Below are 23804 nucleotides of genomic sequence, written 5' to 3'. Positions count from 1 at the left end.
CCTGCTGAGTCCTTTTGCAGAGAGACCTGACCCTGCAAACTGTCAAACTGCCACCAGTACCAGAGGGAAAACCTTAAGAACAGAATTAATGTCCTTTTATCTTCTATTATAGGGGTCTATGTATATCTGACATCTGTAGAAAGGGGTGTAAAATGCTGCTGTTACAAGCTGGCAGTGTATAAGTCCTACTCTATTTGATTTTTGTATCCAGAGGAAAAGAAGTTAGGGAGGCAAATAGAAGAAGTTCTAGTGAATAATGAATTAGGTTTCCAGGAACATTTTGGCCTTGCAGAAAGTCATGCGCCAGACAAAGTAGAAGCACTTCAGCATCATGTCTGGAGTGATTTCTGCTTGGTGACAGAAAACAAAGCTAAAAGCTAATGTATTATGTATGTACATTATGAGGTTAATGTACAGCCTCATAAGCTGTGGACTTGACCCAGGAGGTGGAGAGGGAGCTGAAGTATATCCTGGGTTTGTAGGGAAGACATCCCGTAGTTCACTTGAGGGGAAAGTGCTCAAATCCCTGTTGATAACAGATTTATACATGTCTCTAGAACCATATTTTGGCTTGCGGGACTTCTGTTACAGATGGCATTTCACAGCAGTGAACGAGTATAACTGGCTTAGAGGAGGCTGAAGGGTTGGAAATTAGGTATGCCACCTTACAGTTGTAAACTAGGAAGCTTTGCTTCATTTTCTGAATGAAAGAACCTTCCTTTGAAGTTGTTGTCAGAGCAGTCTATAGGAGTGATTACACGGCCACACATGCTGGGTTCTTTCACCCTTCTGCAGGCTGTGTCTTTTCCATTCTTTCCCTTTAAGGAAAGAGTCTCAAAAGCACGTTTTCCTAAAAATCTTATTATTTGCAGAAAACATTTCTTTTAATTACATGAAAAAAGAACTGGACTAGACCTGATTCATCAAGGCATCGCTGTGGCACTGCCTGCTGAAGGGGCAGGGACGACTGAGGAACATGGAGTGGTGAATCACCCTGTAATACTGTTTTAAATGTACGCTGTTAAATGTTTAATCTCTGTTTAGCTCATGGTCTCTGGCTCTTACTGGGACCCGAATGCCATAGAGGTATGTAGTCCACTTCTCCGCACAACAAAAATCCATCTGTCTTCATGTTTGCTTGCCCCAGCAGCAGCCAAAAAAAATGGCCAAAAACAAGGAGGGATTTTTCGGGTGTGAGAAGGATTTTACCATTTCCACAGCTTGGGCAAACAGTGCAGGCACTTTATTAAAGATCTACCAAGGGGAAACTTTTGGAGTGACTGATGCATAATTTATACCCTGAGCCTCTGAAGGATGGATTGTGGAAAAGCCAGCGCTGATCAAAGGAATCGCTAATGTGCCACGGAAGTTATTTGGAGGTTTGACACATGCTGAGTTTTTAAACTAATCTCTTTGAGCAAGTTCCTTGAATGCCTCTCAGTGCATCCGGCAAATACAGATCTCAGAGAAAAAAAGTTTCTTTGGGTGCAGAAATGAAACTACTGATTGACAGTGAAATGAAAAGTTATCTGGAAGCTCAGACAGGGTCACATTAATCTCGGGTGGGCAGGATTAAGCAATGTGAAGCAGACTGAATTCTTTAACCAGGTCAGGTCAACTTGCACTTGCAAAACAGAAAACCTAAATGTATTGTCGGGAGAAAGGAGGTGACATAAATGGTGTGTTCACAAAGTGAGAGGAAGGAAATGACTGAATACAGTGAAGAGAAGTGATAGGACCAGGAGGCGAGGAAAGGAATAAGGAGATAGCACAAAATGGGAATGGACAGTTGAAGCTCTCCTTTGACCTACATGTATTGCTAGCAGCATGTAAGGGGGGGCACTGGGGATGCTATGAAGAAGAAAGGTATCCTCACAGTGATTTATTTTTGTAGCACACATCTCATGTGAGATTCAGCAAAGCAGCCTTCAGGTGCTGCTCGAGAAGTTGCTCTGATGGTTTGGATCTGAAGTTTTGCTTAGGGTCCCAAATCCCTTTGCGCTTATTTCTTCCCTCACCATGACTTAATTCAAGAACAGTGTCACAAACACCAATTTCATTGTCTAAGATTTCATTACTAAGCTCTTTATGGGTATGATGGTCTAGAAACCCCATCACACCAATGCTGTAAAAACATTACTTTTAAACTACAAAGCAGACAAAGGAATTGGGCTGTTAACATTACTGAGCACATACTGTAGTCATCCTGAGCTGCAATTATGATCAGGATTTGTTGTGTTGAGCGTTTCACAGACACATGGATATTATACGATTCATTTCCTGTCCCAGAGAGGTTATGGTATAGAAAGATATGTAGACAATTCCAACATATGGAAAAGAAAGTATTGGTTTTGTTCCACTTAGCCATGGGACTGAAGCATGTTAAGTGATTAGTCTACAGCCATGTTCCTGAAGTGTGGGGGATAGGGAATGGACTTGAACCTTGTCCAGTGTCAGGTCTGGACACAAAATCTTAAGAAAATGGTGGCTTGGATTTCATCTGAATGGCAAAAAGCATTCCCCAGTTCTTGCACCACCTTCATGCCCCACTCAACTCCCACTTCGAAAGCCAGAATGCTGCTAAAATATGGGCATGCCATAAACCCCCCATCTGAAATAGGTTGTATGCAGGCCTATACATCTGAAGATGCTCTCCTGGCCTGGCAGCACTCACCGCTGTTGCTGCGCTTCCTGCTTATGTCAAGGGTGCCTGCAGAGCTACCGCCTTCCTCGGGAACTTCTGCCAGGTCAGCTGTCTGCAGGGACAGAAAGAGCAAACGAGGTGGGATGAGCTGGAAGAAGTGAGTGACGAGGCGACAGAAGACCACAGAAGAGCCTTTGGGGAATGCAGTACTTGGGTGTTATCAGAGCAGAGCAAGTCAGCCTGATGGGACTGCAGAAAACGTTGTACCTGGTGATGCACAACAAATACCTGCTTCACAGGGAGCAGTGAAAGCCCCCAAAGAACTCCAGACCAAATGTACAGCCTGGAGTACAAAAGATTTCTGCAGTATAAAGTGAAGTGAAAGTTAAGGAACAAAGGATTATGTTAAACTACGCAGTTCTCCATATAAAATAGAAGGAGCCTGGGGGAATTTGTAGGTCCCGCAAGTACACTAAATAGCATCTACCAAGGAGACTGGACATTAATTGAAATTAAGTGACTGTTAATTTATGAACCTGGAATCCATTATTCAGTAAAATAACTGTAATGTATTGATTTTAATTCTGTTAATGTGCTATGAGAGAAGGAGCTGGACTGTGATGGAGTTGGTGAAGTCAGTCTTTAAATATCTGCCCTCACGTGCTTTTTAAACAGTCATCTGGCTGTTATGGCTAGGGAAAAATGAAAGCCAAGTGTTGGTGTTAGAATTACTATGATTTCTTATTTGTACCATATTAACGTCAATCATGGTAAGGGACCCATTGTTCTAGAGTGTAGGAAAACATGGGACGATATAATCTCAAGCCTCAGAAGTATACTCTGCATAAGGCACTGGATTCCTTGGTTGGGTAGTCAGCTTCTCCATCTATAGCCTGACAGGAACCAGGAGCTGGTCCAAACAACTCTGGTTGAATCTGACTTTATGGAACTGCAGTTTCTGAACTTTCCACGTGTGACCTCTTTTGGGTAAAACATCTTTGATAACTGTAAAAAAACCAAAGGCTGAAGTCAGACGCTCTCTCTAATCTGAAAAACTGAATCCTGACGTGCTCCTAAGCTTTGCTTGCTTCTTGTTAACAGGATTGTAAGCCACATGGAAGGAGGTAACTTCATTTTTCTGTGACACTTTGCAATTGTACTACACACACAGCTCTGTCCATTGCTTTGCAGCCCTTTGCCTTGCTACAGGAAGAAAAGCCAAATGAGGAACATTCACTGCTTCTGTTTGGGGAGCACATCATCTGAATTGTTTTAGAGATTTTGATGGGGTTTTTTGGTTTTGTTTTACGAGTGTTGACAACAGGTAAAACAAGGCTGGTTTAGAAAGTACTTTGACAATTTTATTTTCCATGCCTAGTACATTCCCAGCTACTTTTCTATCCAAAGATACCAACAAACAGAGGTTAAAAGTAGATTTATGCCCTAGGTATCCCGTGGTTATGTTGTTCCCCTTGTTATTTTAGGAGCCCTCTGCTTTACTGCTCTGTTCTGTCTTGCTTTTAGACTCGGCCTTTTGGAGCAGGTCATGCTTGTCTTGCATCTTGCACAAATGGGTCACTCCAGATGAGAAGGCACCGCAATAGTAATGCTAAGATGGAGTCAGTGTAGAGCTTATCTAGGGAATTCTAGTTGCTGGGTGGAGAAGGGAAAGACTGGCTTCAATGAAATAACAAGTGCCAGCTATTTTCCAGCTCATTGCAATGGCATGGTCCTCATTCTTCATAGACTAGCTTCATAATTGCTGATTAGCTTCATATTTTGTTGGGTACTACTGCGTATGGGATGTGCAGTGAATGTCTCTTCAGCACATACCTCATGTAAAACCTCCTGAAGTAACCTTTAATGATTTTACAGTCAAGATCTCTGTGACGAGTGGTCTAATAGAAATGATAGAGGTACAAAGCTGCCTTTGAGAGGAGTTGAGCTACGAAAAGCTAACAAGAGCTGGAATCACGTTTACATCACCTCGAGTGACTTTCTGGATAAATGTGGGTTGCAGAAGCAGTTTTGAAGGAAGCAGTAGGTAGTAAATCTGGAGCATATGGCCACTTTCCTTTATGGGAAATGCAGAATCCGGGCTGAAAAATCACAGTGGGTGCGTCCACACTGCTCAGTCATGTTAAAAATACCGTGGCTAGTTCTCTACTCTGCCTAGAGCCATGAACTGCAGTCCTGGAAGCTTTATGGCTGTAGAGGCAAGGCATGCTGCAAAGCCTCTGTGCTGCTGTGAGCCTCACATCGCTGCTTCTGCTTGGAGAGGAGTGAAGCAACACAGAAGTGAGGACCACTGGGGAAAGAACTTAGTACCTATGCATTATTAACTGCACATGTGCTGCTAGCTCACATCCTCTGATGCCTTTTAACCTCTGCTGTAGGGGCTCTGTATCATGTCCCTGCTGTGGTTGCTGGTCAGTGCCTGCTCCTGGGTCACATATCACTTGTAAAGCTCCATCACTTGGATCAGGCTTATGTCTCCCTGTGGTTGTCTCAATCCACAGGCTTGCACTGGCCCAAGCTATGGTTTCACACGTCTCTTTATTCAGTTCTCTACAGTTTTCTGTCTGCCAACGCGTGTTATATTCTCCCGCAGCCCCAATACCCCGGAGAAATTCCCATGATGAACTTGCGCTCCTCGTTCTCCACCCACACCCCACCTAGATGCGATCAGCTCCCTAGGGCAAGCTGACACAGCATTCGTGATTTCTGCATTGAGTTGTCATTCATAATTCAACAGAACACTTTATGGATTTAGAAAGCAATAATTCCATTTGTAGAACTCCTTCTTCAAAGCAAATTAAATAAGTGAAAGAAATGCAATCGCAATGCAAGAGGCGGTGGTGTCACTTTGGCCTTTAAAAAAGAATGGGAATTACAAAAATCCTGTTAAGGCACAAACAAGGGTGGATAGAGGACATGTTGTTTAATAGCTTCCTCGCAGATTTCACTTAGTTCTTGTTTCAATTTGTCTGTTTTCTTTCCCATCTGACACAAATGGATGTCTGTTTAGAGGCCACCTCTACCAGCTAACGTTACAATTCAGTGAGCATACATTGAAGCGCCAGGGAGATGTTGTACCAAACATAAACACATATTAGCACGACTTTAAATTAAACATGTGAGTATTTGCTCTGAGGCTTGGAGACCAATGTCATTATGTCTGGGTGCCTGGTGGTTTTTGTTCTGAGGTGAGTGTGGGACGGATTGTCAGATACCGCGGGTCTGAGTTTTAGATATGACAATCGGCTTTAGCTTCCAGTGCATTCAGGGGTGATTTTGTTTTTCCTTTTTTTTGGTGGGGGGACCAGTGGGAAAGGTCTCTATGGAAAAACAAAAGAGCCTCAAGCAGAAGCTTAAGTGCGTGTTTATGAGAGATGAAAAGGTAGGAAACGTTGTTTGAACACCATGAATGAGCTCCTGATCTCCTGGATTCCAATGCTGCTGAAATAACCATTTCTGTAAGGAAGAAACTGGTAATTGTTACTGTTGAACTAGGTATGGATTTAGCAAAGGCAGGGCTAAGGGAACTATCATTTCCCTTGTTCGCCTTCTCCAACTGTCTGCCATGGTCCTGAAGAAAGTGACTTTTCTGATAGGAGAAAGTGAATGACAGAGATTAACACGAAGGTGAAAAATTTCCGTGTCTGGATAGAACAAGCTTTATACACCTGCCTGGATTTTGGAGAGGAATCCAGGTCTGTGAGGCCTCCCTCCTGAGTCTATAGTGAGCGGGAGTGGAAGTGCCAGTCTGTTGCCTTGTCACAGTGGCTTAATTTTGTTTGGGTTTGTACTGTGGAGCTTGTACTTTTAAATTTAGGCTCTGAGGGCTCCAACACATTGCCATCACTTGTACGAAGGGTAAATGCCCACCATCAACCACAGGCAGCATTACATCTACTCCAGCATGACAGCTGAATAGCTCTGTTCCACTTTTACACAGATATGCAAACCCAAAAGAACACAATTCCCTTTTCCAAACTGATGAAATAAGATTATTCATTTAATTTGTATTTTCCCCTTTTTCTCAAGAATCATCTAAATGACATTTAAAAGCTGAGTTTGCAAAAGTAATGTGTTTTTTGGTCTCATTTTGGAAGCTCACAGTGAGATTAGTTCGTTACAGTTTGAAATACAAGTTTTGTGAACTCTGATACAAGCTCCTGTGGATGAGTATCTGTTGCTCCTCCAGAAAGAAAATGGAAGAAAGATGTGGGCTACTTACAGAATTTCTGTTTGGGGAATCAGACCCACTTCCAGAGCTGCCCTTTTTGGTTTTCTGGGCTAAGGAAGTCCCAAAGCGGAGAGTTTCATACACAGGATCAACCTTATTTCCACAGGCTGCAAGAGAAGAAGCAAAACACGCATCGCATCAGTCCCTTGGAGATACTTCTGGTCACGTTCCTGCTCCCCTTGGAGAAATACCTGCCTCTACCAGCATGCTTGGGCACAAGCTGACAGATTATCCTGATAAAAGTGTTTGATGAACTTGGTGGAACTGGCTTTTCCTGGTGATTTTTCTGCTGCCTCTCTTCTCCCATAAAGATCATCCTCTCCTCATACAGGCTCTTTGGGTCCTGCCCATTGCCTTGTCTCTCTTCACCTGCCATCCCCCTTCTCTAATCACCACCGATGCTGCCCACACTGAGGTAAGGAAGACAAAGTGTCAGTGACTCCAATCCATGTTTGCTGCCTGTTCCCACCACTGACCTCCTGGATTGCTCTCAACACTAGATACTTAAAGGGAAAAGCCCTGTATGTTGCCTGAGCATGCTTGTGGTACGGGTGGGCCAACACCTGTACCCATCTACTTTCACAGTGCTCCTACTTGACTACTGTGGATAAACAGGGTGGCCTGGATCTTCCTTCAAAGATGCTGCCATCCCCACTGTGGGGCCATATGAGGTCTGGAGGCAGGCATGAGTCAGTGTCTGCTGTTGGGAATGTGCTCCAAGTTACTCAGCTCAGTCTAGGAGTGACTAGAAAGGACATCACTCCTGCTAGCATATGTCTGTGCAGTTCTTACTGCTGCTCTCCCTCACAGCTGCCCCTAAAACTCGTTTCCCGTGACAGAGAAATGGACATCTTCAATTAGCACAAGCAAATTCAGTTAAAATCCTTTTCTACATACATAATGGTCCTCAGCCTGCTTTGTGGTACAAGGCAGTAGACATGTACAATACATTACATACACAGCAATGTGTAAAGGAGAGAATTTTTGGCCAATATACTGAGAAAACAGATGGGATTTTGAACTTCGGTAAGAGCAAAGCACACTTCAGTTTTAGCCAGAGTTTGTTCAAAATGTTTCTATCACTTCTGACAAAAATTACAATGTTTTTTAGAAAGAAATTTAGATGAAATCCATTAAATTATTTAATTATAAACCCCTTATTTTAAACTGCTGAAAACAACAAAGCAAATGTCCTCAGAGAAGTACTTGTAAACTGACTGCCTAGTTTTGGCTTTCATGTTCTGTATTGCCAGCCCTGCCTGGTCAGAGCCCTGGCGGGGACAGATACTTCCTAGAAACAACTTCTCCATTTCAAAATGTTTCGTTTCAGGACTTTTGGTATTACAGTGAGCAAAGTGTGGGCTCTGCAACGCTCAGGCAGTGTGTACACATGGTTAATAAGGAAAAACACGAGGAAAGCAAGAAGTGCGGATGGAAAGAGGCAGGAGCTGAGCAATGTCCCTCAAAAGCCAGACCAGTGGGTTGAATGCGTCCGGCTGTTTTGATCTCTCTGTCTTTTATCTGGTTCTTCCCAGCACGGGCCTTCACCTCAAGATTCCAGTGTTTCCTCCCTTTTAAATTCCTACCTTGAGCTCAGCTAGTGATTATTATAAACAGGGTAATTGCTAAGAGGTTATACGTATGGGGGTCGAGTGAAACGCACAATAAACACACCCTCTCCTCTTCCAGCTTTGTATCTTTGAAGTGGTCCTTTCCTGAGATGGCAGAAGGACATCCAGGCACCGAAAGGAGCTGGAAGGCTGCTGAGGGTAAATACCACGGCTGGAAGTCTGCCGCTGCTGCTGCAGAGCACTGCCCGAGGGAGACTGAATGGAAAAGCAATCAGAACCTACCAATAGGCATCACTTCTTTGATGCAGCCAAACTGTTCATGAATGAGTAGTGGTGAGCTGTAGTACCGTCGAAATCCCTTTGGCTGGAGGGAGAGAAAGCAAAGACAAGTGAAGTGCATTGCTCCCATGATCCACACAGCAGAAATCACCTCAGCTCCTCTGCTAACGGCATAACAGTGCGGTGAGGCTGGAAATACGCCTCCTGTTGTTGAGTCACGATGGGGATTAGAGATCAGAGATTAATTAGACTTGTCCCCTGGAAAAAACCAATTTCCTTTAGTTATGTGGAAGGAGGGGCTCATTTTCAGCTCCCCTTTTTCTTTTGTCTTACACAAAAGCAGCACTTAATCAACTGCAGCAGAAGTGCTGAATCATTAGAGGTTCTGGGAAGTTTCCTCTCTCCCTTTCTTTTTAAGTAATGTGAATTTGCATTGTTTTGCATTTGTTAAACATGCGACTACCCTTCCCCGCCCTAACTCCAAATCCTCATGTTCCCACGTAGGCACTTGTGAAACCCAAGGAATTTAGAGCCTTTCCATAGATTTCTCTGAGATTTGCTGCTGACTGAGTGCAGCTTCCGTTGCTTTCTTGTCTTGTAAGGACAAAAAACTTCCCAGGTTGTCACCAGATACCCCCTCAATGTCCTTTTGTAGAGAAATGCACTATAACAACTCAAGCTGTACCATTAAAGAAGACCATAATATGGCGAATAACTGTGTCCTACACCACTGGTAAAACAGTTCTTAGAAGGTTAAACATTTCCTGTTACCTCTCTATTTACTAGCTCAGCTAGCAAATATCTCAGGCAAAGGGTGAGTACCCAAAAGGAAGGTGCTAACATCTAAGGCATTGGAAGGACCCTTCAAGGTAAAAGAGATTCACAAATGGTCTCTCAGATTTTTAATCTTCACAGGCTCAAGAACTCCCAGTCACAGTGAGAAGTGGAAAAGCCTCACGGAGATGTGCGTATCTTCATATCCTATGTTCAGTGTACACCAAAAATGATAGGCAACTAGTTCATTTGCTAATGAGCTGCAGTGTAGATTAAGAAGGGATGAGGAGACTGATAAATTTGGTTTCTTAGAGTAATAAATTCCCGATCATTGGTTTGCCCCCAGACTAGATTCAAACATAACACAGCTCATAAAAATCCAGTAACTTTGCTGGATGACTTCCTGGTGTAAATTTGGCCTCTACTTTGCTGCTTTTGAAAACTAATGACCACAAGAGCTGAGGCTGGAATCAGGAAACATGTGAAATAATTCATGTGATTTAATAATTGACTTGTCCAGCGCTTGCAGTAGCATCATTCAGCTCTTCACAGACCAACTTCCTATATCAGAATGCCTCACACTAGGGCTATGATTATGGTTTAAATGCATAAAGATTTGCCTCACGTGTATGAACAACAATAGCTTTTACTGAATATTCTTGGAGAGAAAAGATCTTTCCAGTGAAAAGTGAGGGTTCCTGCCCTTTTGAAGTCAATTATTGCATTTTTTTTCATCATTTAATGCAGTGAAACTGCTTGGGTTTAACTCATATTTGTCCCAGGTACCTTCTGGTTGCAACAGACCTGAGGACATCTGAAAGGAGAATAGGTCTATTCAGTTTTGATATTCTAAATAGTCATTTTTCCAAGCCCTTTTTCCAGAAGAACTATATTCCCATAGCAGTCATCAAGCTGAGCTAGAACTGTCTCAAACACAATGTCCTGCCAGTAATGAGAATTTGCTGCTCAGAAGGTGACCCAGGCATGGGTCCATACGGGAGCAAGTCTCTCCTACCGAGAGATTGCTTCAAACTCTGTAGTGTCCCACAGTGAAATAGCCTTTGGTTTCCTTTTTAAGCTGAGTTCTGGGTTTTCTTCAAGCCCTAACAGTGGAAAAAGCAGTAAAACATGATTTGAAGGATCTTTCATTAAACTCCATCGGAGTATTTTCACTAATTTCTAGCATTCCTTGTGAGATTTACACTACCACAAGCACAGTTTAAACCACGGGAATTAATTCTGTTATTTAGCTGAATTTGGATGATGGAGCTGTATTTTCACATCCACAGATTTGTGTTTCATTTTGGTTTGGGTTTTTGAGTCGCAGCAATTGCCCAGATTGATAAGAAGGTGACCACCTGGCTTTACTTTTCCCTCTTGCATAAAGTGACCCTGTTCTGTTCATACAGCAGCTAAATGCCACCCGGGAGGTCGGGCACACAGAGTCACGGTGCTTCCTACTGCACTTACCAGCTTGCCCATGCATCGCTGCTGTCCGATACTGTCCGCACACTTGTGGTGGATGCTCATCTTACAAGCCTTGCAGCGCAGCCCGTGCTTAGCGGTTGTCCCTGTGAAATGCACAGAAATGATTTTTACAGACAAAATCAATAGTTTCCATGCATTTAATGAACGACCTGAAAGAGCTGTCAGGGAAGTCAGTTACAGTGGAGTAAATATTAGCAGCATTATTCGCCTCGCCTGCTTTTTTTAATGTACATTTATACACATCTTTTCTTTACAGCCTATTTTAGGCATTTCTCCCCCAGGCTCTTTCCTAGGCTATTGTTACCTTTACAGACACATATTGGATGATGCTCTGTTGTATGACAGTCTTATCAGTGATGTCTCTACCTCATAAACACCAAGCAAAATCCCTTTGCTGTTTTGAAAGGGCTTGGCATGAGAGCTGTGCCTGGCTGATGAAGCCACTGAAGGAGCACCCAGGCTATGGAGGTGCCCTGGGGATCCAGGCCATCAGGTTTTGTGGGTGAAAGGTAGCTCTACGGGTGTGTGAGGGGGCTTAAACTGCTCCCTTACCATTGCTCACCCATTCACCCAGGGCTTGCTGCTCTCACCATCCTAGACCAGCACTCAAAGGCTGCAGAAAGGGCTCCTCGCATGTCCCTGAGTGGGGCAGTGAGGATATCATGGGTCTGAGCTTGCTCTGATTCACGGGCAGTGGAAAAGACCAGCATCACAGGTAAGGTAGCTCCAGGAGAAATTTCGCCACACAGAAGCAGGCTTCTCCCACTTGGGCAACAGTAGTTCTGCATTAGCTTCAACATGGACCTACTCTTAAATGACAGAGCCAAGTCGGTTTGCTTCCAGGCAGGAACAGTCATTCATATTCATACACCCATAAGACTTCCTAAACTACACAGAAGCTGTTGAGCTGCAACAACTCTTTTACCCCTACAGGACTGTGTAAATGTAATGAGTAAGCAACATGTCAGTTCATTATCATCTACTGTGAGAGTAAGAAACAAGATAGATAGTAAAAAAACCTCTAAAAACTCTTGACATTTTAACCCACCCTCATTAGTCAGGCATGATAGGAATATTAGTCAGAAGGATGCTGCATCTGGAAGTACTCATGTAGGTCTTGGTTATTTAAGTAGTCAATGCCATGTACGTGCTGCTCACTTTATTCAGTGAAACCCTGTGTCTGAAAGAAGCACTTCAGGGAAGGGCTTATCACTTTCAAGCCAGATAGAGCCAGGCTGGAGGAGCTGGGGCGGAGGGTAGCAGTGAGCAAAGCTCAGATGTTCCACTTGTAGGACAGGGAACTGACATCCTCCCCACCTTCCCACTGAGCCTGCTGGAGAGATGGGGAGTGGATGTGGTTGAGCGTGGGGTGCACCCCAGGGACTCTCACAGAGCGGAGTCAGTGCCTGCTCCCAGCTTGTTGCCTATTTGGTCCCTCTCAGCCCCTTCTTGGTATGAGCAGACACCTAGCCTCATTCCTGGGGTCTTTTTTCCTAGTAAACACAGGATTTACTAGAAGAACAAGTCCCTGTGGGTTTTGGGGTTTGTTTGGGGTTTTTTCTGTGTGGTTGCACTTGGATTACCGTGCTGTTTTTCAGCTAGTTTCTTTCCAATAACACATGCTCAAACCAATATTGATGGCTGTGGCTTTGTGCTTTTGTGACTGATGACGAAATGCTGAATCACCTTTCCTGATGGACTACAACTGACACGGTGAGAAAACAGGGCTTCCTCCACAGGTTTTTAATTATATTTACAAGGTGGAATGAAAAAAAGAGTAAAGGGCATCATACTTTGCCTACATAACAGGTATTTAGTGTCAGTGCTTAGACCGGGTCTAATTCTCCTCTCATGCTGATCTGTACTGACATAACTCTTAGCTACTTTACCAAGTTGCTCCTGAGATTCACCTGAAAAGGCAGGCAGTCTCACAATCCTTTCTACTGGCTGTGCTACACTCTTCCAGCCGTTTCATATTTGTCCTTATATGTTATAACCATGCCATCCCAGAAGATACACATTGTCAATATAACTGTGCATCCAAACGATGTGCAAAATGAATGCAAAGTATCTGTTCTGCTTTCAAAAATCAAGACCCAACTTCTCCAGAACAGAAACCTGTGGTCATGTGGAAATCAGTAAGACCATAGATTGCAAAAAGAGCAGCACTATATTTCTATTGCTGAATGTCATTTGTTACCAGTGGGCAGGTAAGTAGGAGCTTCAAAGAGAGGAAAAGTATTTCAGTCACACTCTTGAGTCTACAAGAAGTCTTTGTAAATCAAAATGAAATTCCCTATAACTAGCAAATGCTTCAATCTTTAATTCATTGTCATTTCTAACTACTTGGTTTACTGTGGGATTAGGCAGCCTGGAAATAATTTGCATATATCTCCCTGCCTCCCACTGAGGAATAACTGAAGAGTTTAAAGAAGCAGCATTTATTCTGTATTTACACTTAACTCCCATATCCCAAGCTCTGAAAAAGGCATTTCTACAAGACAGATTTTCATCTTTCCCCGGGATAATTCTTTCTTCTTCAATTTCTGATCTCAATCACACTAAATCAAACCTCCTCAGAGCCCCATGGCTAAGCTATTTCAAAACTGCGTGCCAGAGGTTAGACAATTACATATTGGCAATGCATCAGACCCAAAAGTTCCTGAGATTCAGAACTGAGGCACTGCCACAGCCCACATTATGAAGAGATACACATTCTGTATAGGTGTAAATGAGACCACGGTTTGACCTGCTGTGTGTGTTTTCAACCTCCCATGTAGGCAAGCTCGTTGACTTCACAGTTGCCTGAATGCGGCTGGCTTTGGAAGGCATCCTGGTAGTTTGAAAAGGGGGAAAAAGCTGACAGAACAGTATTTCACTGCATGCAAATGAGGAAATTTCATGTCCAGATACCTGACTGACTCTGAAATACACTTAAAAATGAGGTTCTCCTGCAGCCATTTTCTTCAGACACCAGCTAATGCATCCAGACACTCAGCACTGGAAGGACACAGCTTTTTGAGAAGCAGGTCATGTTTAATAATGCCTTGCTAGAAATACTCTCTGACTGGGTCAGCTCCCATTTGAATATCTAAACCAGTGGCTAGATTTTCCAGAACAGCCATGGAAATTGTATCTGAAACTGTTCTGATAATCTCACCTTAAATACCACCAAAAGGACACACTGCATCACTTTCGTAAAGCTCAGCCTTCTTTGGAGGAAGCCTATATGGAACCAGAACACCTCAATATAGGTGGATGGAAAGATCTGGAGGCAGAGAGAGACAGAGGAGACAAGGCAGAATTTAATCCTCAGTCTCTCCTGTAAAAGTGATTTAGCCACCACGCTGCATGTCAGGAAAGTGACATTTATCCTAAGGAATGCAAATGAGAATCGTATTTGTCACACACATGCAAAGTGAACCTTTGTCATCCTCTTGGTCAGCACAGCTATGGCTGCAGCACAGGCGGCTGCTTTCTGCCTGTTTCAAGACTCAACATAAGATTAATAGCTAGAGATGGATAACAAGCCCTACAGCTGGGAGAAATGTGAAAGAACGCTGCAAATGTTGGTAAAAACATGACATTATGCTGCCTGTATAGAGGTAATTATGTTATACTAAAGCGGGGGAAAAAGATAAAAGAGAGGATGAAATGATTCCGGTCTGTGAAAGAGAGAAAGGAGAAGGGAAATAGACACAGGGAGAGACTGTCACCTCCAGCTAATCCAGCTATGACCCAACAACTATTTTTTAGCGTTCCAGCTAAGATGAACATGCCAGTCAGAAATTGTTTTGATTTAAAACTTACATAAATAAATGCATTCAAAATTACATATTTTCCATAGAACTTCAACTTCTGCTGTGGGAGGCTGATAAAAATAATGAGTGCCTTGCCCCTTTCTCCCCAAGCACATTTGCAATTGTCACCAGAAAGCTGTCTCCATGCCAGAACTGGTGGGAAACGGAGAATTTTAAGCAAGCTGGGCCAGTATTGTAGCAGGGAAGGGGTTTGGATGTCACCTTAGAAGGAGAAAGAAAAGTCCCTGAAATGGCACTGGTGCCCCTGCAGTCGCCTCCAGGCCTTTGCACAACCTCCTTTCCATCCACTTCTTCATTTTTACTTGATTGTTTTTGCACAAAACCTCTGATGCTCAAAGGGAGACTGGATTTAAGAATTCCTCTATGGCTACTTCCCATCCCCTCCTCTGCCTCAGTTGAGAGCTGTGGGTACACCAGAAAACGGCACTTTCTCTGCAGAACATCCACCCCTTTAAAGTTAACACTCTTGAACCTAATTCTCCCAAATCATTAGGTTTGTAAAGGATGAGCTGGGCATCCCTTTGCTTGACCTTCTTCGGCCTTCAGCCTCCTGCCAGCTTGGGAATCACCCCCTTCCTCTGCCCTAAATACCTGGCATCCTCCTGCTTCTTTTTCTTAATAGATGCTGGGACCCCATTGCCTGCCCCAGCTGACATTGTGGAGAGGAGAGAGGCCCAGATCCTCAGCTGGTCATCAGGATTGCTATAAATCAAAGCCTGAACCCCGATTTTCTGAGCCAACCCTAGGTAGCTGACTGCTGGAAGTCATTGCCTTCTAATGCTAAGACTGACAATACAAGCTGCTGGACGCACAGTTGCTGGGTGTGTTGACTGGTAGACTAATATTCACCTCACATAAAATGACCAGTACCATTAACTACCCTCCCATTGTGCTTTCCACTGCTAAATACAGGACTGAGCAGATCGTTTAAAAAAGTAATAAAAAGATGAGATAATAATTTTGTGGTCTGCTCTGCATTGCTCCTAAATGGCCCACAGATAAATGCCTTATGGCAGCTCTTGCCATTGTCATTTTGATGCTTCTAAAGGATTGATTTTCCTTTTTTAAGAGATGAAACTGCATTTCATGGGTACCTTCTCTTTTGGCCTGACCAGGTAGGCATTTGAACACTATGGCAAAGGCACTCTATGCATGAATAACCAATGCGAAGGATGAAAAAGTTCAAAGCACACAGAGAAAACTAGACAAAAATCTTATTTAGGCTTTTTTTCATGAATAATGGCAGCATGGGACTGACTTCAAAGGGTTCACTCTTTAGTGAGAGATTTCTTTTGTATTAGTCTTTTCTTCTTTTTCTCCTACAGTTAAATCTGTGAGTTCAAAGCATGCAGGGTTGTGGGTAGGTTAAATCAGTCGCTCCTCAGGATGGGGGTACACTCTACAGAGGCATCCAACAACATATGGGAACTAGAGAAGGAACTTTCCCATGTGGGACCAAGCTGCCAGGTCTGGACCTGACACTTTGACTGCTTGGAGTGTCCCACTCCCCTGAGTCCACCTTATGCCAGTGTAAACCAAATGGAGTGTGGGGAGAAGCTGGGACGTGTATATTTATGTTCTGTAGAATAAGACTTGATATTCAACCATGGTACCTCTCCTGCCAAATTAGTAAATGTTAGATTACATGTCACTAAGAGGAGTGGGTCTATTTGAGTGCCTACCCCACCCAATTTCCCCATAACAATATCCACTGTTTCAACAGTAGAAAAAGTTGCTTTGCCTGTAGGCAGGCTACAAAACAGTGCATAAAATTAGAACTGACTTCCTAGTGACATAGTTTTCTTTAGAAATGACATGCTGAGAAAAAACTGAGGCAGTAATAGGCAGGTTTTTCTTCAAGGCTGTTACAGAGAAGAAAAATATCCCTACTAAAATAAAGTACTAACTTCATGGTTTTAAATCATACGCAGCAGTAAGAGGAAATGCCTTTATTCCTCTTGCAAATCAACTCTGTAGTTCCTTGACAAAGAACTCCCAGTGGTGCCAGACCTTTTATTATGTGGTTCAAGAACAATGCGACATACTTAAAATGCAAATAGGCTTTTCCTGTCTTTCGGTGCAAAAGTGATTCTCATTCGTGATGTCTGGTGATCAGAAGAAGAAAAAATTGTCCACAAAAGGTTTTTTGCGATGCACTTTTCACATATTCAGCAGCTTTGCTATAAATGTCTGTCCCTGAAAGGAAATATCCACCTCCGTGCTTCTTAAATTACCATCTCAGGTCTTTGATCATCTAAATGTTAATGAAGATGCTGGAACGCCATGATAAGTAAACTAACATCTAGATCTTGTCGAAAGAAACAGTCCCAGTCGTCTAAAATCTGAACAAGATAAACCATATCCAACCTTCTTTGCTCTATGCACACCCTCATGTCTCAATATCTACTTTTCTAGACAATTTTCTAGACTACTGAGCCTGTGCTTGTAGACCTTTGCACTGTGTTGCTTTGCTGAGAAGGAAAACAGCTCAAAGAAGATAAGCATAGACTTGCCTATGGGAGGTGATGTTGAACTTCCCCAGACATGATGGTAGTACCAGAGCAGAACTGGACATGGAGAAATTAAACCTTGTGTCATGTCCCGGAGGAGGACAAGCAGAGATCAGTGTCTGATCTTGGCCTCAGTAATATTAGCAAACATTCTGTGTTCAATAGCTTCTTAAGAAGAAGATGAAGAAACTCAGACTTCAAACACGATCTCCATGTTGGCAGGCTCAGGTTATCTGTACCTGCGTTGAAACGAAAAGCTATCCAACTACAGCTTTTTGTGTGTGTGTTTGAGATGCTTTGGAAAACCAGTTGAATTTTGTAGAGCTGATTGTTAAAGGACTTTATACCATTAAGGAGGAGTTGGAAAATGAAAAAAAAAACAATATCTGAACAAAAACCATGCTGCAAAACGAAGAGCAGGGCTCTAGGCTTGCTGAAAATGCAAGAGAAGACTTGTAAAACAAGAGTCTTGTCTTCAGTGATGGGATTTAATATCCTCTCTGATCTGCTAATGGATTTTTAACATTGCCTGCTGCTCACAGGGCTCCATCATCAATGGGCTTGAAACGAGAGGCTGCTATGTGCCAGAAGATTATGACAATTAGTTAGGACTATAAAAGCTTTACTTTAAAAAAACCCAAACCCTGCCATGCGAATAGTCAGTTGCTCTTTCAAACTTACTGAGGTTTTTGGCTCTTTCCTCCTGTAGCAAAAAATGCTCTCTCAAAGCACCACCTGTGCGAGTGGCAGCATGATTTGCTCACACTAGAGATGATTCAGGGCACCACTGTGAGTAACTGGGCAGTTGTACCAGCTTGGATCAGTTTTCAGGGAGTTATTTTCACAGTTAGTCACAGCGTGTCGCTTCTTTACATAATCTTACAATCACATTCTGTAACAGTGGTTTAGGTTTAGTTTCTCTTTCCACAGTGGTTCTGAAAACAAGAAGTGAAATGGTAAATGTGAAAAAACATCCAAATGAAACCTCTCAGCCCAAGTTGAACCTTTCTAAATGTTATTTATTTTTTCAGAAGTAGTCACTGATTTCAGTGAAACCCCACAGAAACCCACTTTGGTTTGCTGCTGTCGTCTGCTCAAAGAGACAGCTTTCAACCCCAGAGAATTCAGTACTTGACACGTAGCAGCACTGACCTAAAGTGCACCTACAAGTACACTTCCACATGGCATCAATTATTGTTTAAATGAATAGGAAAGTCTGCTGTCAAATGGCTGTACAGAAGTTTCTCCAGCTCAGCAATGCAGAAAGAGTATTGCCTGCCTGGGGGTAAAACTAAACCTTGGGCAGTTTAGGGAAGATTGCCGAAGTTGCATTCACTTGCATTCATATTACCTAAGCAGAAAGAGCATGCGATGTTCCATGTAAGCCATAAGGATCACTGCTTTCTGAGACATCCTTCTATATTAAGGACAGCGACAAGCAACCGTGGGTAGGCATTTTACTCCACACAATGGCAATGCTCTATTTCTTGCAAAAGCATTTCTGCTAATTGCCTCGGTTTATGGCTTCTGCAACTCATAGTAAGGTGAAGCTGCCAGTAATTCCCCTTAGAGATGATGCCTTTGTCAGCTGCGTGGCAATGTAATTATCCACATAACAGTGATACTCTGGTAGACAAAGACTCTTAAGTAGAAAAATAATGTTATGACTAGAAGGTCAGTTGCAAAGAAGGTACATTTTATTTGCTTCTCTGAAAATACCTGATGTCCCATGTGAGCTCAGGAAAAGTACCGAGCAGGACATTATGAAAGGAATCTTGTATTCTGCTTCATCCCTAGCTCTTTAGCAAACCTTAAGCTTACCATTATGTTCTTCACTGGGGCTGATCTCAGAAGACATTGCCACTACTGGGTAAGGTGTTTGGCATTTTTCAATGTCGTTTCTGGTCAAAAAGCATCTTGGCTAACATCACATTAAAATACTGCTTGTGTATTTGTATTTGTATTGTGTATATATTACTGTATGTGCTGGAAATGTGTATTGTTTGCCATCTAGTTAGGCCGCAAATGTTGGTCAAGCTCTTTAATGTCTCTTTTCATTGAGGATTAACTGCAGCTTCATATTAATAGCAATTTCCCCCAAATTACAGTGAGCTTGAAAATGATCTGTAACAAATGTGAAACATGCTTGATGCTGTTCAAGGACAAATTAGAATTTAAAATCTATTTCCACCCCCTTTTTAAAATACATTTCCACACTCTTTTCTCAGCTAAGCAGTCGCTGATTATCCCATTTACTGATAACATTCTTGCCTCATCTCAGAGGAGGAAGCCCTCCCTAAGGATAAACAGACCAAACATTCACTTTTCAATACTTGCTTTAAAGTCTGTTTAACTCTTTATTGCTACCAAAGAACAATATTAATTTAATGCAGAGGGATGCTGTGTGACCCTCAGTAGCTACTTCACAAATGCAGGGCTGTATGAATTGGATGGTTTTGTCATGCTTATTAAAAATAGGAGTCATATTGATGGAGCACACCTCTACTGCATGTACCATATGTATTACTACCTCTTTCCATCTGTTCATCCCCACTTTATATATTTCAATAGACAAACTATCCCCTTTCTGGAAATTGTGACATTATCTATACCTGACTAGTCTACGACTAACAGTTAACTGCATAGTGTACAGTTTGATTAATGCAGTATTGAACTTCCTATTCCCAGAAGGCTTTTGTTTAGCTTTTCTTACAGGGCTCCTCTCTAAAGTGCAACAATCAATGCTTATGGAGAGTTGCTAACTCAAGAAAGAAATCACAGGACAAGCCGGGTTCAATTTCAAGCTAATATATATATTAACATTATTATTTTACATCAATTTGTTACAGATGTGGGTTAAAAAATGCTTTTGTTCGCCTTAAACCCTATCACAGCAGGTCAGAGAGGACTGAAGTGATTCTCACTCACATCTATTCTTAAAAGTGCTATAAGATTTAGATGCCCATCAAGTGGAGCAAGAACCTAAGTCTCCTAAATCCAGGCGTGGATTTACTGGAGAGAAGGAGGAGCGAGAGACAGGGACTCCAGGTCATGTGTTATTAAACGTATGGGATGGCTCCTGGTACCAGTCACTGAGTCATTGACGAGGTTACACAACTGCCCCTTTTCTTCACAATCGCAACCAAAGGAGTCTTTTAAAAACCTCTTTTCATAGAGAAACTCTTTGTCCTCTTACATTAATAATACACAACATCCACACAGTGTTGTACTGTACGAGTCATCCAGAAAACAGATCTGGGAAGGCTCAGTTGTGACTGTACAAACCCATTAGAGAGGGGGACAAAAAGCTGCCTCCACAAGCTGCTCCAGGGCCATCTCCTCCTCACTGGCAGCTCTTTACCCTTCTCTATAGGGGAAAACTCCCATGCTGATGCAGTGGCAACACAAATCTTTTGCCACAGGGTCATGGGGGCTGGAAGACATTAAAGAGACGGAGTGGAGGAAAGGCTGAATAACGTTATTTTGCCTTTATCCTCCAAGAAAAGTCTCAGTAAATAAAAATACCTTTTTTGTGTTTATATTCGTTAAGAGTCCTCCAAGCTACTCTAGCCTTGGAAACAGAGCTTCAGCTACTGTCATGCTTCCCAGGAGGTCCTTTTACTTAGTCTAGTTGCCAAGCAGCGGTGATCAACACGTTTACCAGACCATGGTCTACCTGGATAATGCTGAATAAAGGCATGTCTGGATCAAACCAGAATGCCTACTTAACGGAGCGAGGCAGCCAGCTTAAAAAAAGCCAAGAATATTCTTTATGAGGGAGCTGATCAGACTGGAGGCAGAAAGTACTGTGTCATAGTTCCTGTGAAATTTTGCTATATTTAATAAGCATCCACACAAATTACAGTTACATAAACACTTCCTCAAACTACAGAGTTTTTTCATTACTTATTAGTCGCAGTTACTGATAGTCGAAGAGAAGAGGTTCAGATGTAGTGACTAAGGAAAATGGGAGACCATAGCTCCAATTGAGATCGCTCGCTCTCATTCATTCCTGCGTTTGAAAAGCTGGGCCAATTTATCAGCTTTGAGCCTAGCTTTACGGAGGATGTTTTATTACAGCTCTGGGGATGGAAATGGCTGAAAGTTCAAGTAGCCACAGTAGAGCAGCGAAATAAAGGAATAAAGGCTGCTTCTAAAAGATGTGGCCAGAAAGAGCTTTTCATGGCTCTTTGTTGGTGGCTAAACCAGAACAGACAGTGGTGAGAGCCAGTTAATACTGAAAGGGTATCACAATTTCATTGCTTAAGCACTGTTGATTAGTAGACAGGAAGTAAACTGTGTCAGAGGTATCACCTTTGAGTAATATGTCAGAGGTAACACCAGTATTACTGGTATTACCTTTTTTACATGCTGCTTAGTTTTCTACATGTTTCTCTGGCTGGAACCTAGTTAGTTCCCTGAGAAAGCAGGTACTGAGTTGTTTACCTCCAGAGCTGCAAAGGTCTGGAGAACCTGCATTGAAACCAGAAACTCGATTGCCCAGAGACCAACTATAGATGGGTCTAGCTCAGGTACATAAGCTTGTGATGACATGATCCAGAAGGACCTGTTCTTCACTATTATTGGACATTCCAGACCACAGTTTTGTCGGTCTTCTTGAAAGCTTGTGGTCCTCTGGCGTGTCTTCCCAGGCAAAGTTGCTGCATCAGGTGTCAATGAAACAGGGGGTTGGTCAAAATTCTGCATCAGAGTTAAGGTTAAGCATGGAAGGAAACTGCTAAGTATGCTTTTGAAACGCCAGTGTTGTTATAAATAAGCAGCTATTTCGTTAAAATACAGCTTTAAAGGATTAACTTTAAAGTCAGCTATTTTTAAAAGCAAAGGGGCTTATTTTTTGCTACTCTACTTATATCTGACTTAGATGGGAATACGTTAATTGCATGTAATATGCTTGGAATGTGTGGAAAAGAACATTTTTTCCATGTGAGTCAGCACAGGAAATGAACTGCAAATGAGTAAAATGTTGAGAAGTCTACAGATGGAGTTTTTTAAATACATAATGTTTTTCAAGGGTAGAGCACTGACATCATGTTTTCTTCAAGAGTATCACAGAGATGACTGATGACACACCAGAGACTGAGGAAGAGCAAGAACTTGCTTCTCATCAGCATAGTTTAAGGCTCTAACCTGACGCAACATTTAAATTCACGGTTTCAATCTTTGCTGGTGCCAGGCAGTTTTGCCTCCCCTTATGGACACTGCCAAAGCTTACCACATTCTTGCTAAACGCAGAAAATGGTAGACAACAGAAAGCAAATTCAGAGATATTCTGGCTTGGTTTTCTTTTCACAGTGATATAGAATAAGCAAACCAGTGTCTTCTAAATAATGATCTAGTGATACATTCCACAAGATACTTTGATTTTCAAACTTTTCCCTTGTGGGGGTTAGATATTAAAAGAGTGATAAATATTAGTAGTAAGAACAGCAAATGAATGGGTGTCTAAGAGTCTTACTGTGAAGCATGTTCATGGGTGGGTATAATTAGGAAAAGATGTAGCCCACCATGCAGCTGAAACCTCAGTCCTAAACTAACCAACGCTTGGAGCTCACAGCAGCAGAACAGTGAGTGGCAGGAAGGAGGACAGTGCCTGCTCCAACATACTGTTGATTTGCTCTGAAATCAGGTGAATTATTACTGCTGACTTCAGTATTAGAACTGGCAACTGTATTGGAGTTTTTGATGCTGCAAGAAGGCTCCGTTAAAGTAAAACGGATCCTCCATGAACTCCTCAGAGCTCACCCTGGGTCTGAAGTTTTCTCCCTTATGTCACTTGGCAGAAAACTAGTGCTTCTATATCAAATTTTCCTTCTGTTTACTGAGGTGGAACTTTCTCCGGTGTAGTACAGTCAGTAGGAACACTTCAGCTCCTGTCTTTAAAGCGAGGTAGGAAGCACGCTTGTAATACTGCTGCTTCTTTTTTGAACTCAAACCAATAGAGTTTCTTTTGAGTATGTTGCATTGCACGCGGGGATGCACAAAAAGCATCGGAATGAGCACATTTGCATTATACTGATCCTAGTAAACATCATCTTCTGAATGCTGAAATTGATTACATGTATTTGGCCGTTATCTTATGACTACTTCTGTCAAATGAACACGTGCTGCATCCCAAAGGCAACATTTGGCTCACAGTGCCTAACAATCAAGGAGAGATGATGCACATATTTTTTGTAGGAAGATAATGTGTCACATTCCTTTGCTTTAATTTTGCCTTGAAAAGAGCAGCCCGAGGAGCCTGCTGCCTCTGCTCCCAGTGTTCTGCTCACTCTGAAGCTACAGATACTGCCACACCAGTGAGGCTGAAGTATGTACTGCACGTTCACGCTGTGCACAGTTCACCATGCTGCCCTGTACCAAACAGAGCTGCTCAGTTCACAGATCAGAGAGCCATTTAAGGTGAACCTGGAAACATTCGTGGTGGCAAAACTGAAACCATCTAAAGTC

The 23804-nt window shown here is 42.6% G+C and overlaps 1 protein-coding gene across 2 annotated transcripts in view; it reads right to left on the bottom strand.

Annotated features, from left to right (window-relative positions):
- The window catches only part of STAC (SH3 and cysteine rich domain), a 63210-nt gene that overhangs the window by 12501 nt on the left and 26905 nt on the right, over positions 1–23804 (bottom strand). Inside the window, exons 3-6 of one of the 2 annotated variants that reach the window (XM_010024807.1) lie at positions 10988–11088; positions 8747–8828; positions 6885–7000; positions 2675–2756 (exon numbers count right to left, since the gene is read on the bottom strand). In XM_010024807.1, the coding sequence (XP_010023109.1) occupies positions 2675–2756; positions 6885–7000; positions 8747–8828; positions 10988–11088 (381 nt within the window). The remainder of the gene's footprint in view (positions 1–2674; positions 2757–6884; positions 7001–8746; positions 8829–10987; positions 11089–23804) is intronic. The other variant, XM_010024808.1, reaches the window with a different exon arrangement.

Source organism: Nestor notabilis, unplaced genomic scaffold (genome assembly GCF_000696875.1).
Source record: "Nestor notabilis isolate BGI_N333 unplaced genomic scaffold, ASM69687v1 scaffold3632, whole genome shotgun sequence".
Taxonomy (NCBI): Eukaryota; Metazoa; Chordata; class Aves; order Psittaciformes; family Psittacidae; genus Nestor; species Nestor notabilis.
Note: the sequence above shows the minus strand (reverse complement) of the source record. Positions and strands in the feature narration are given on the sequence as shown.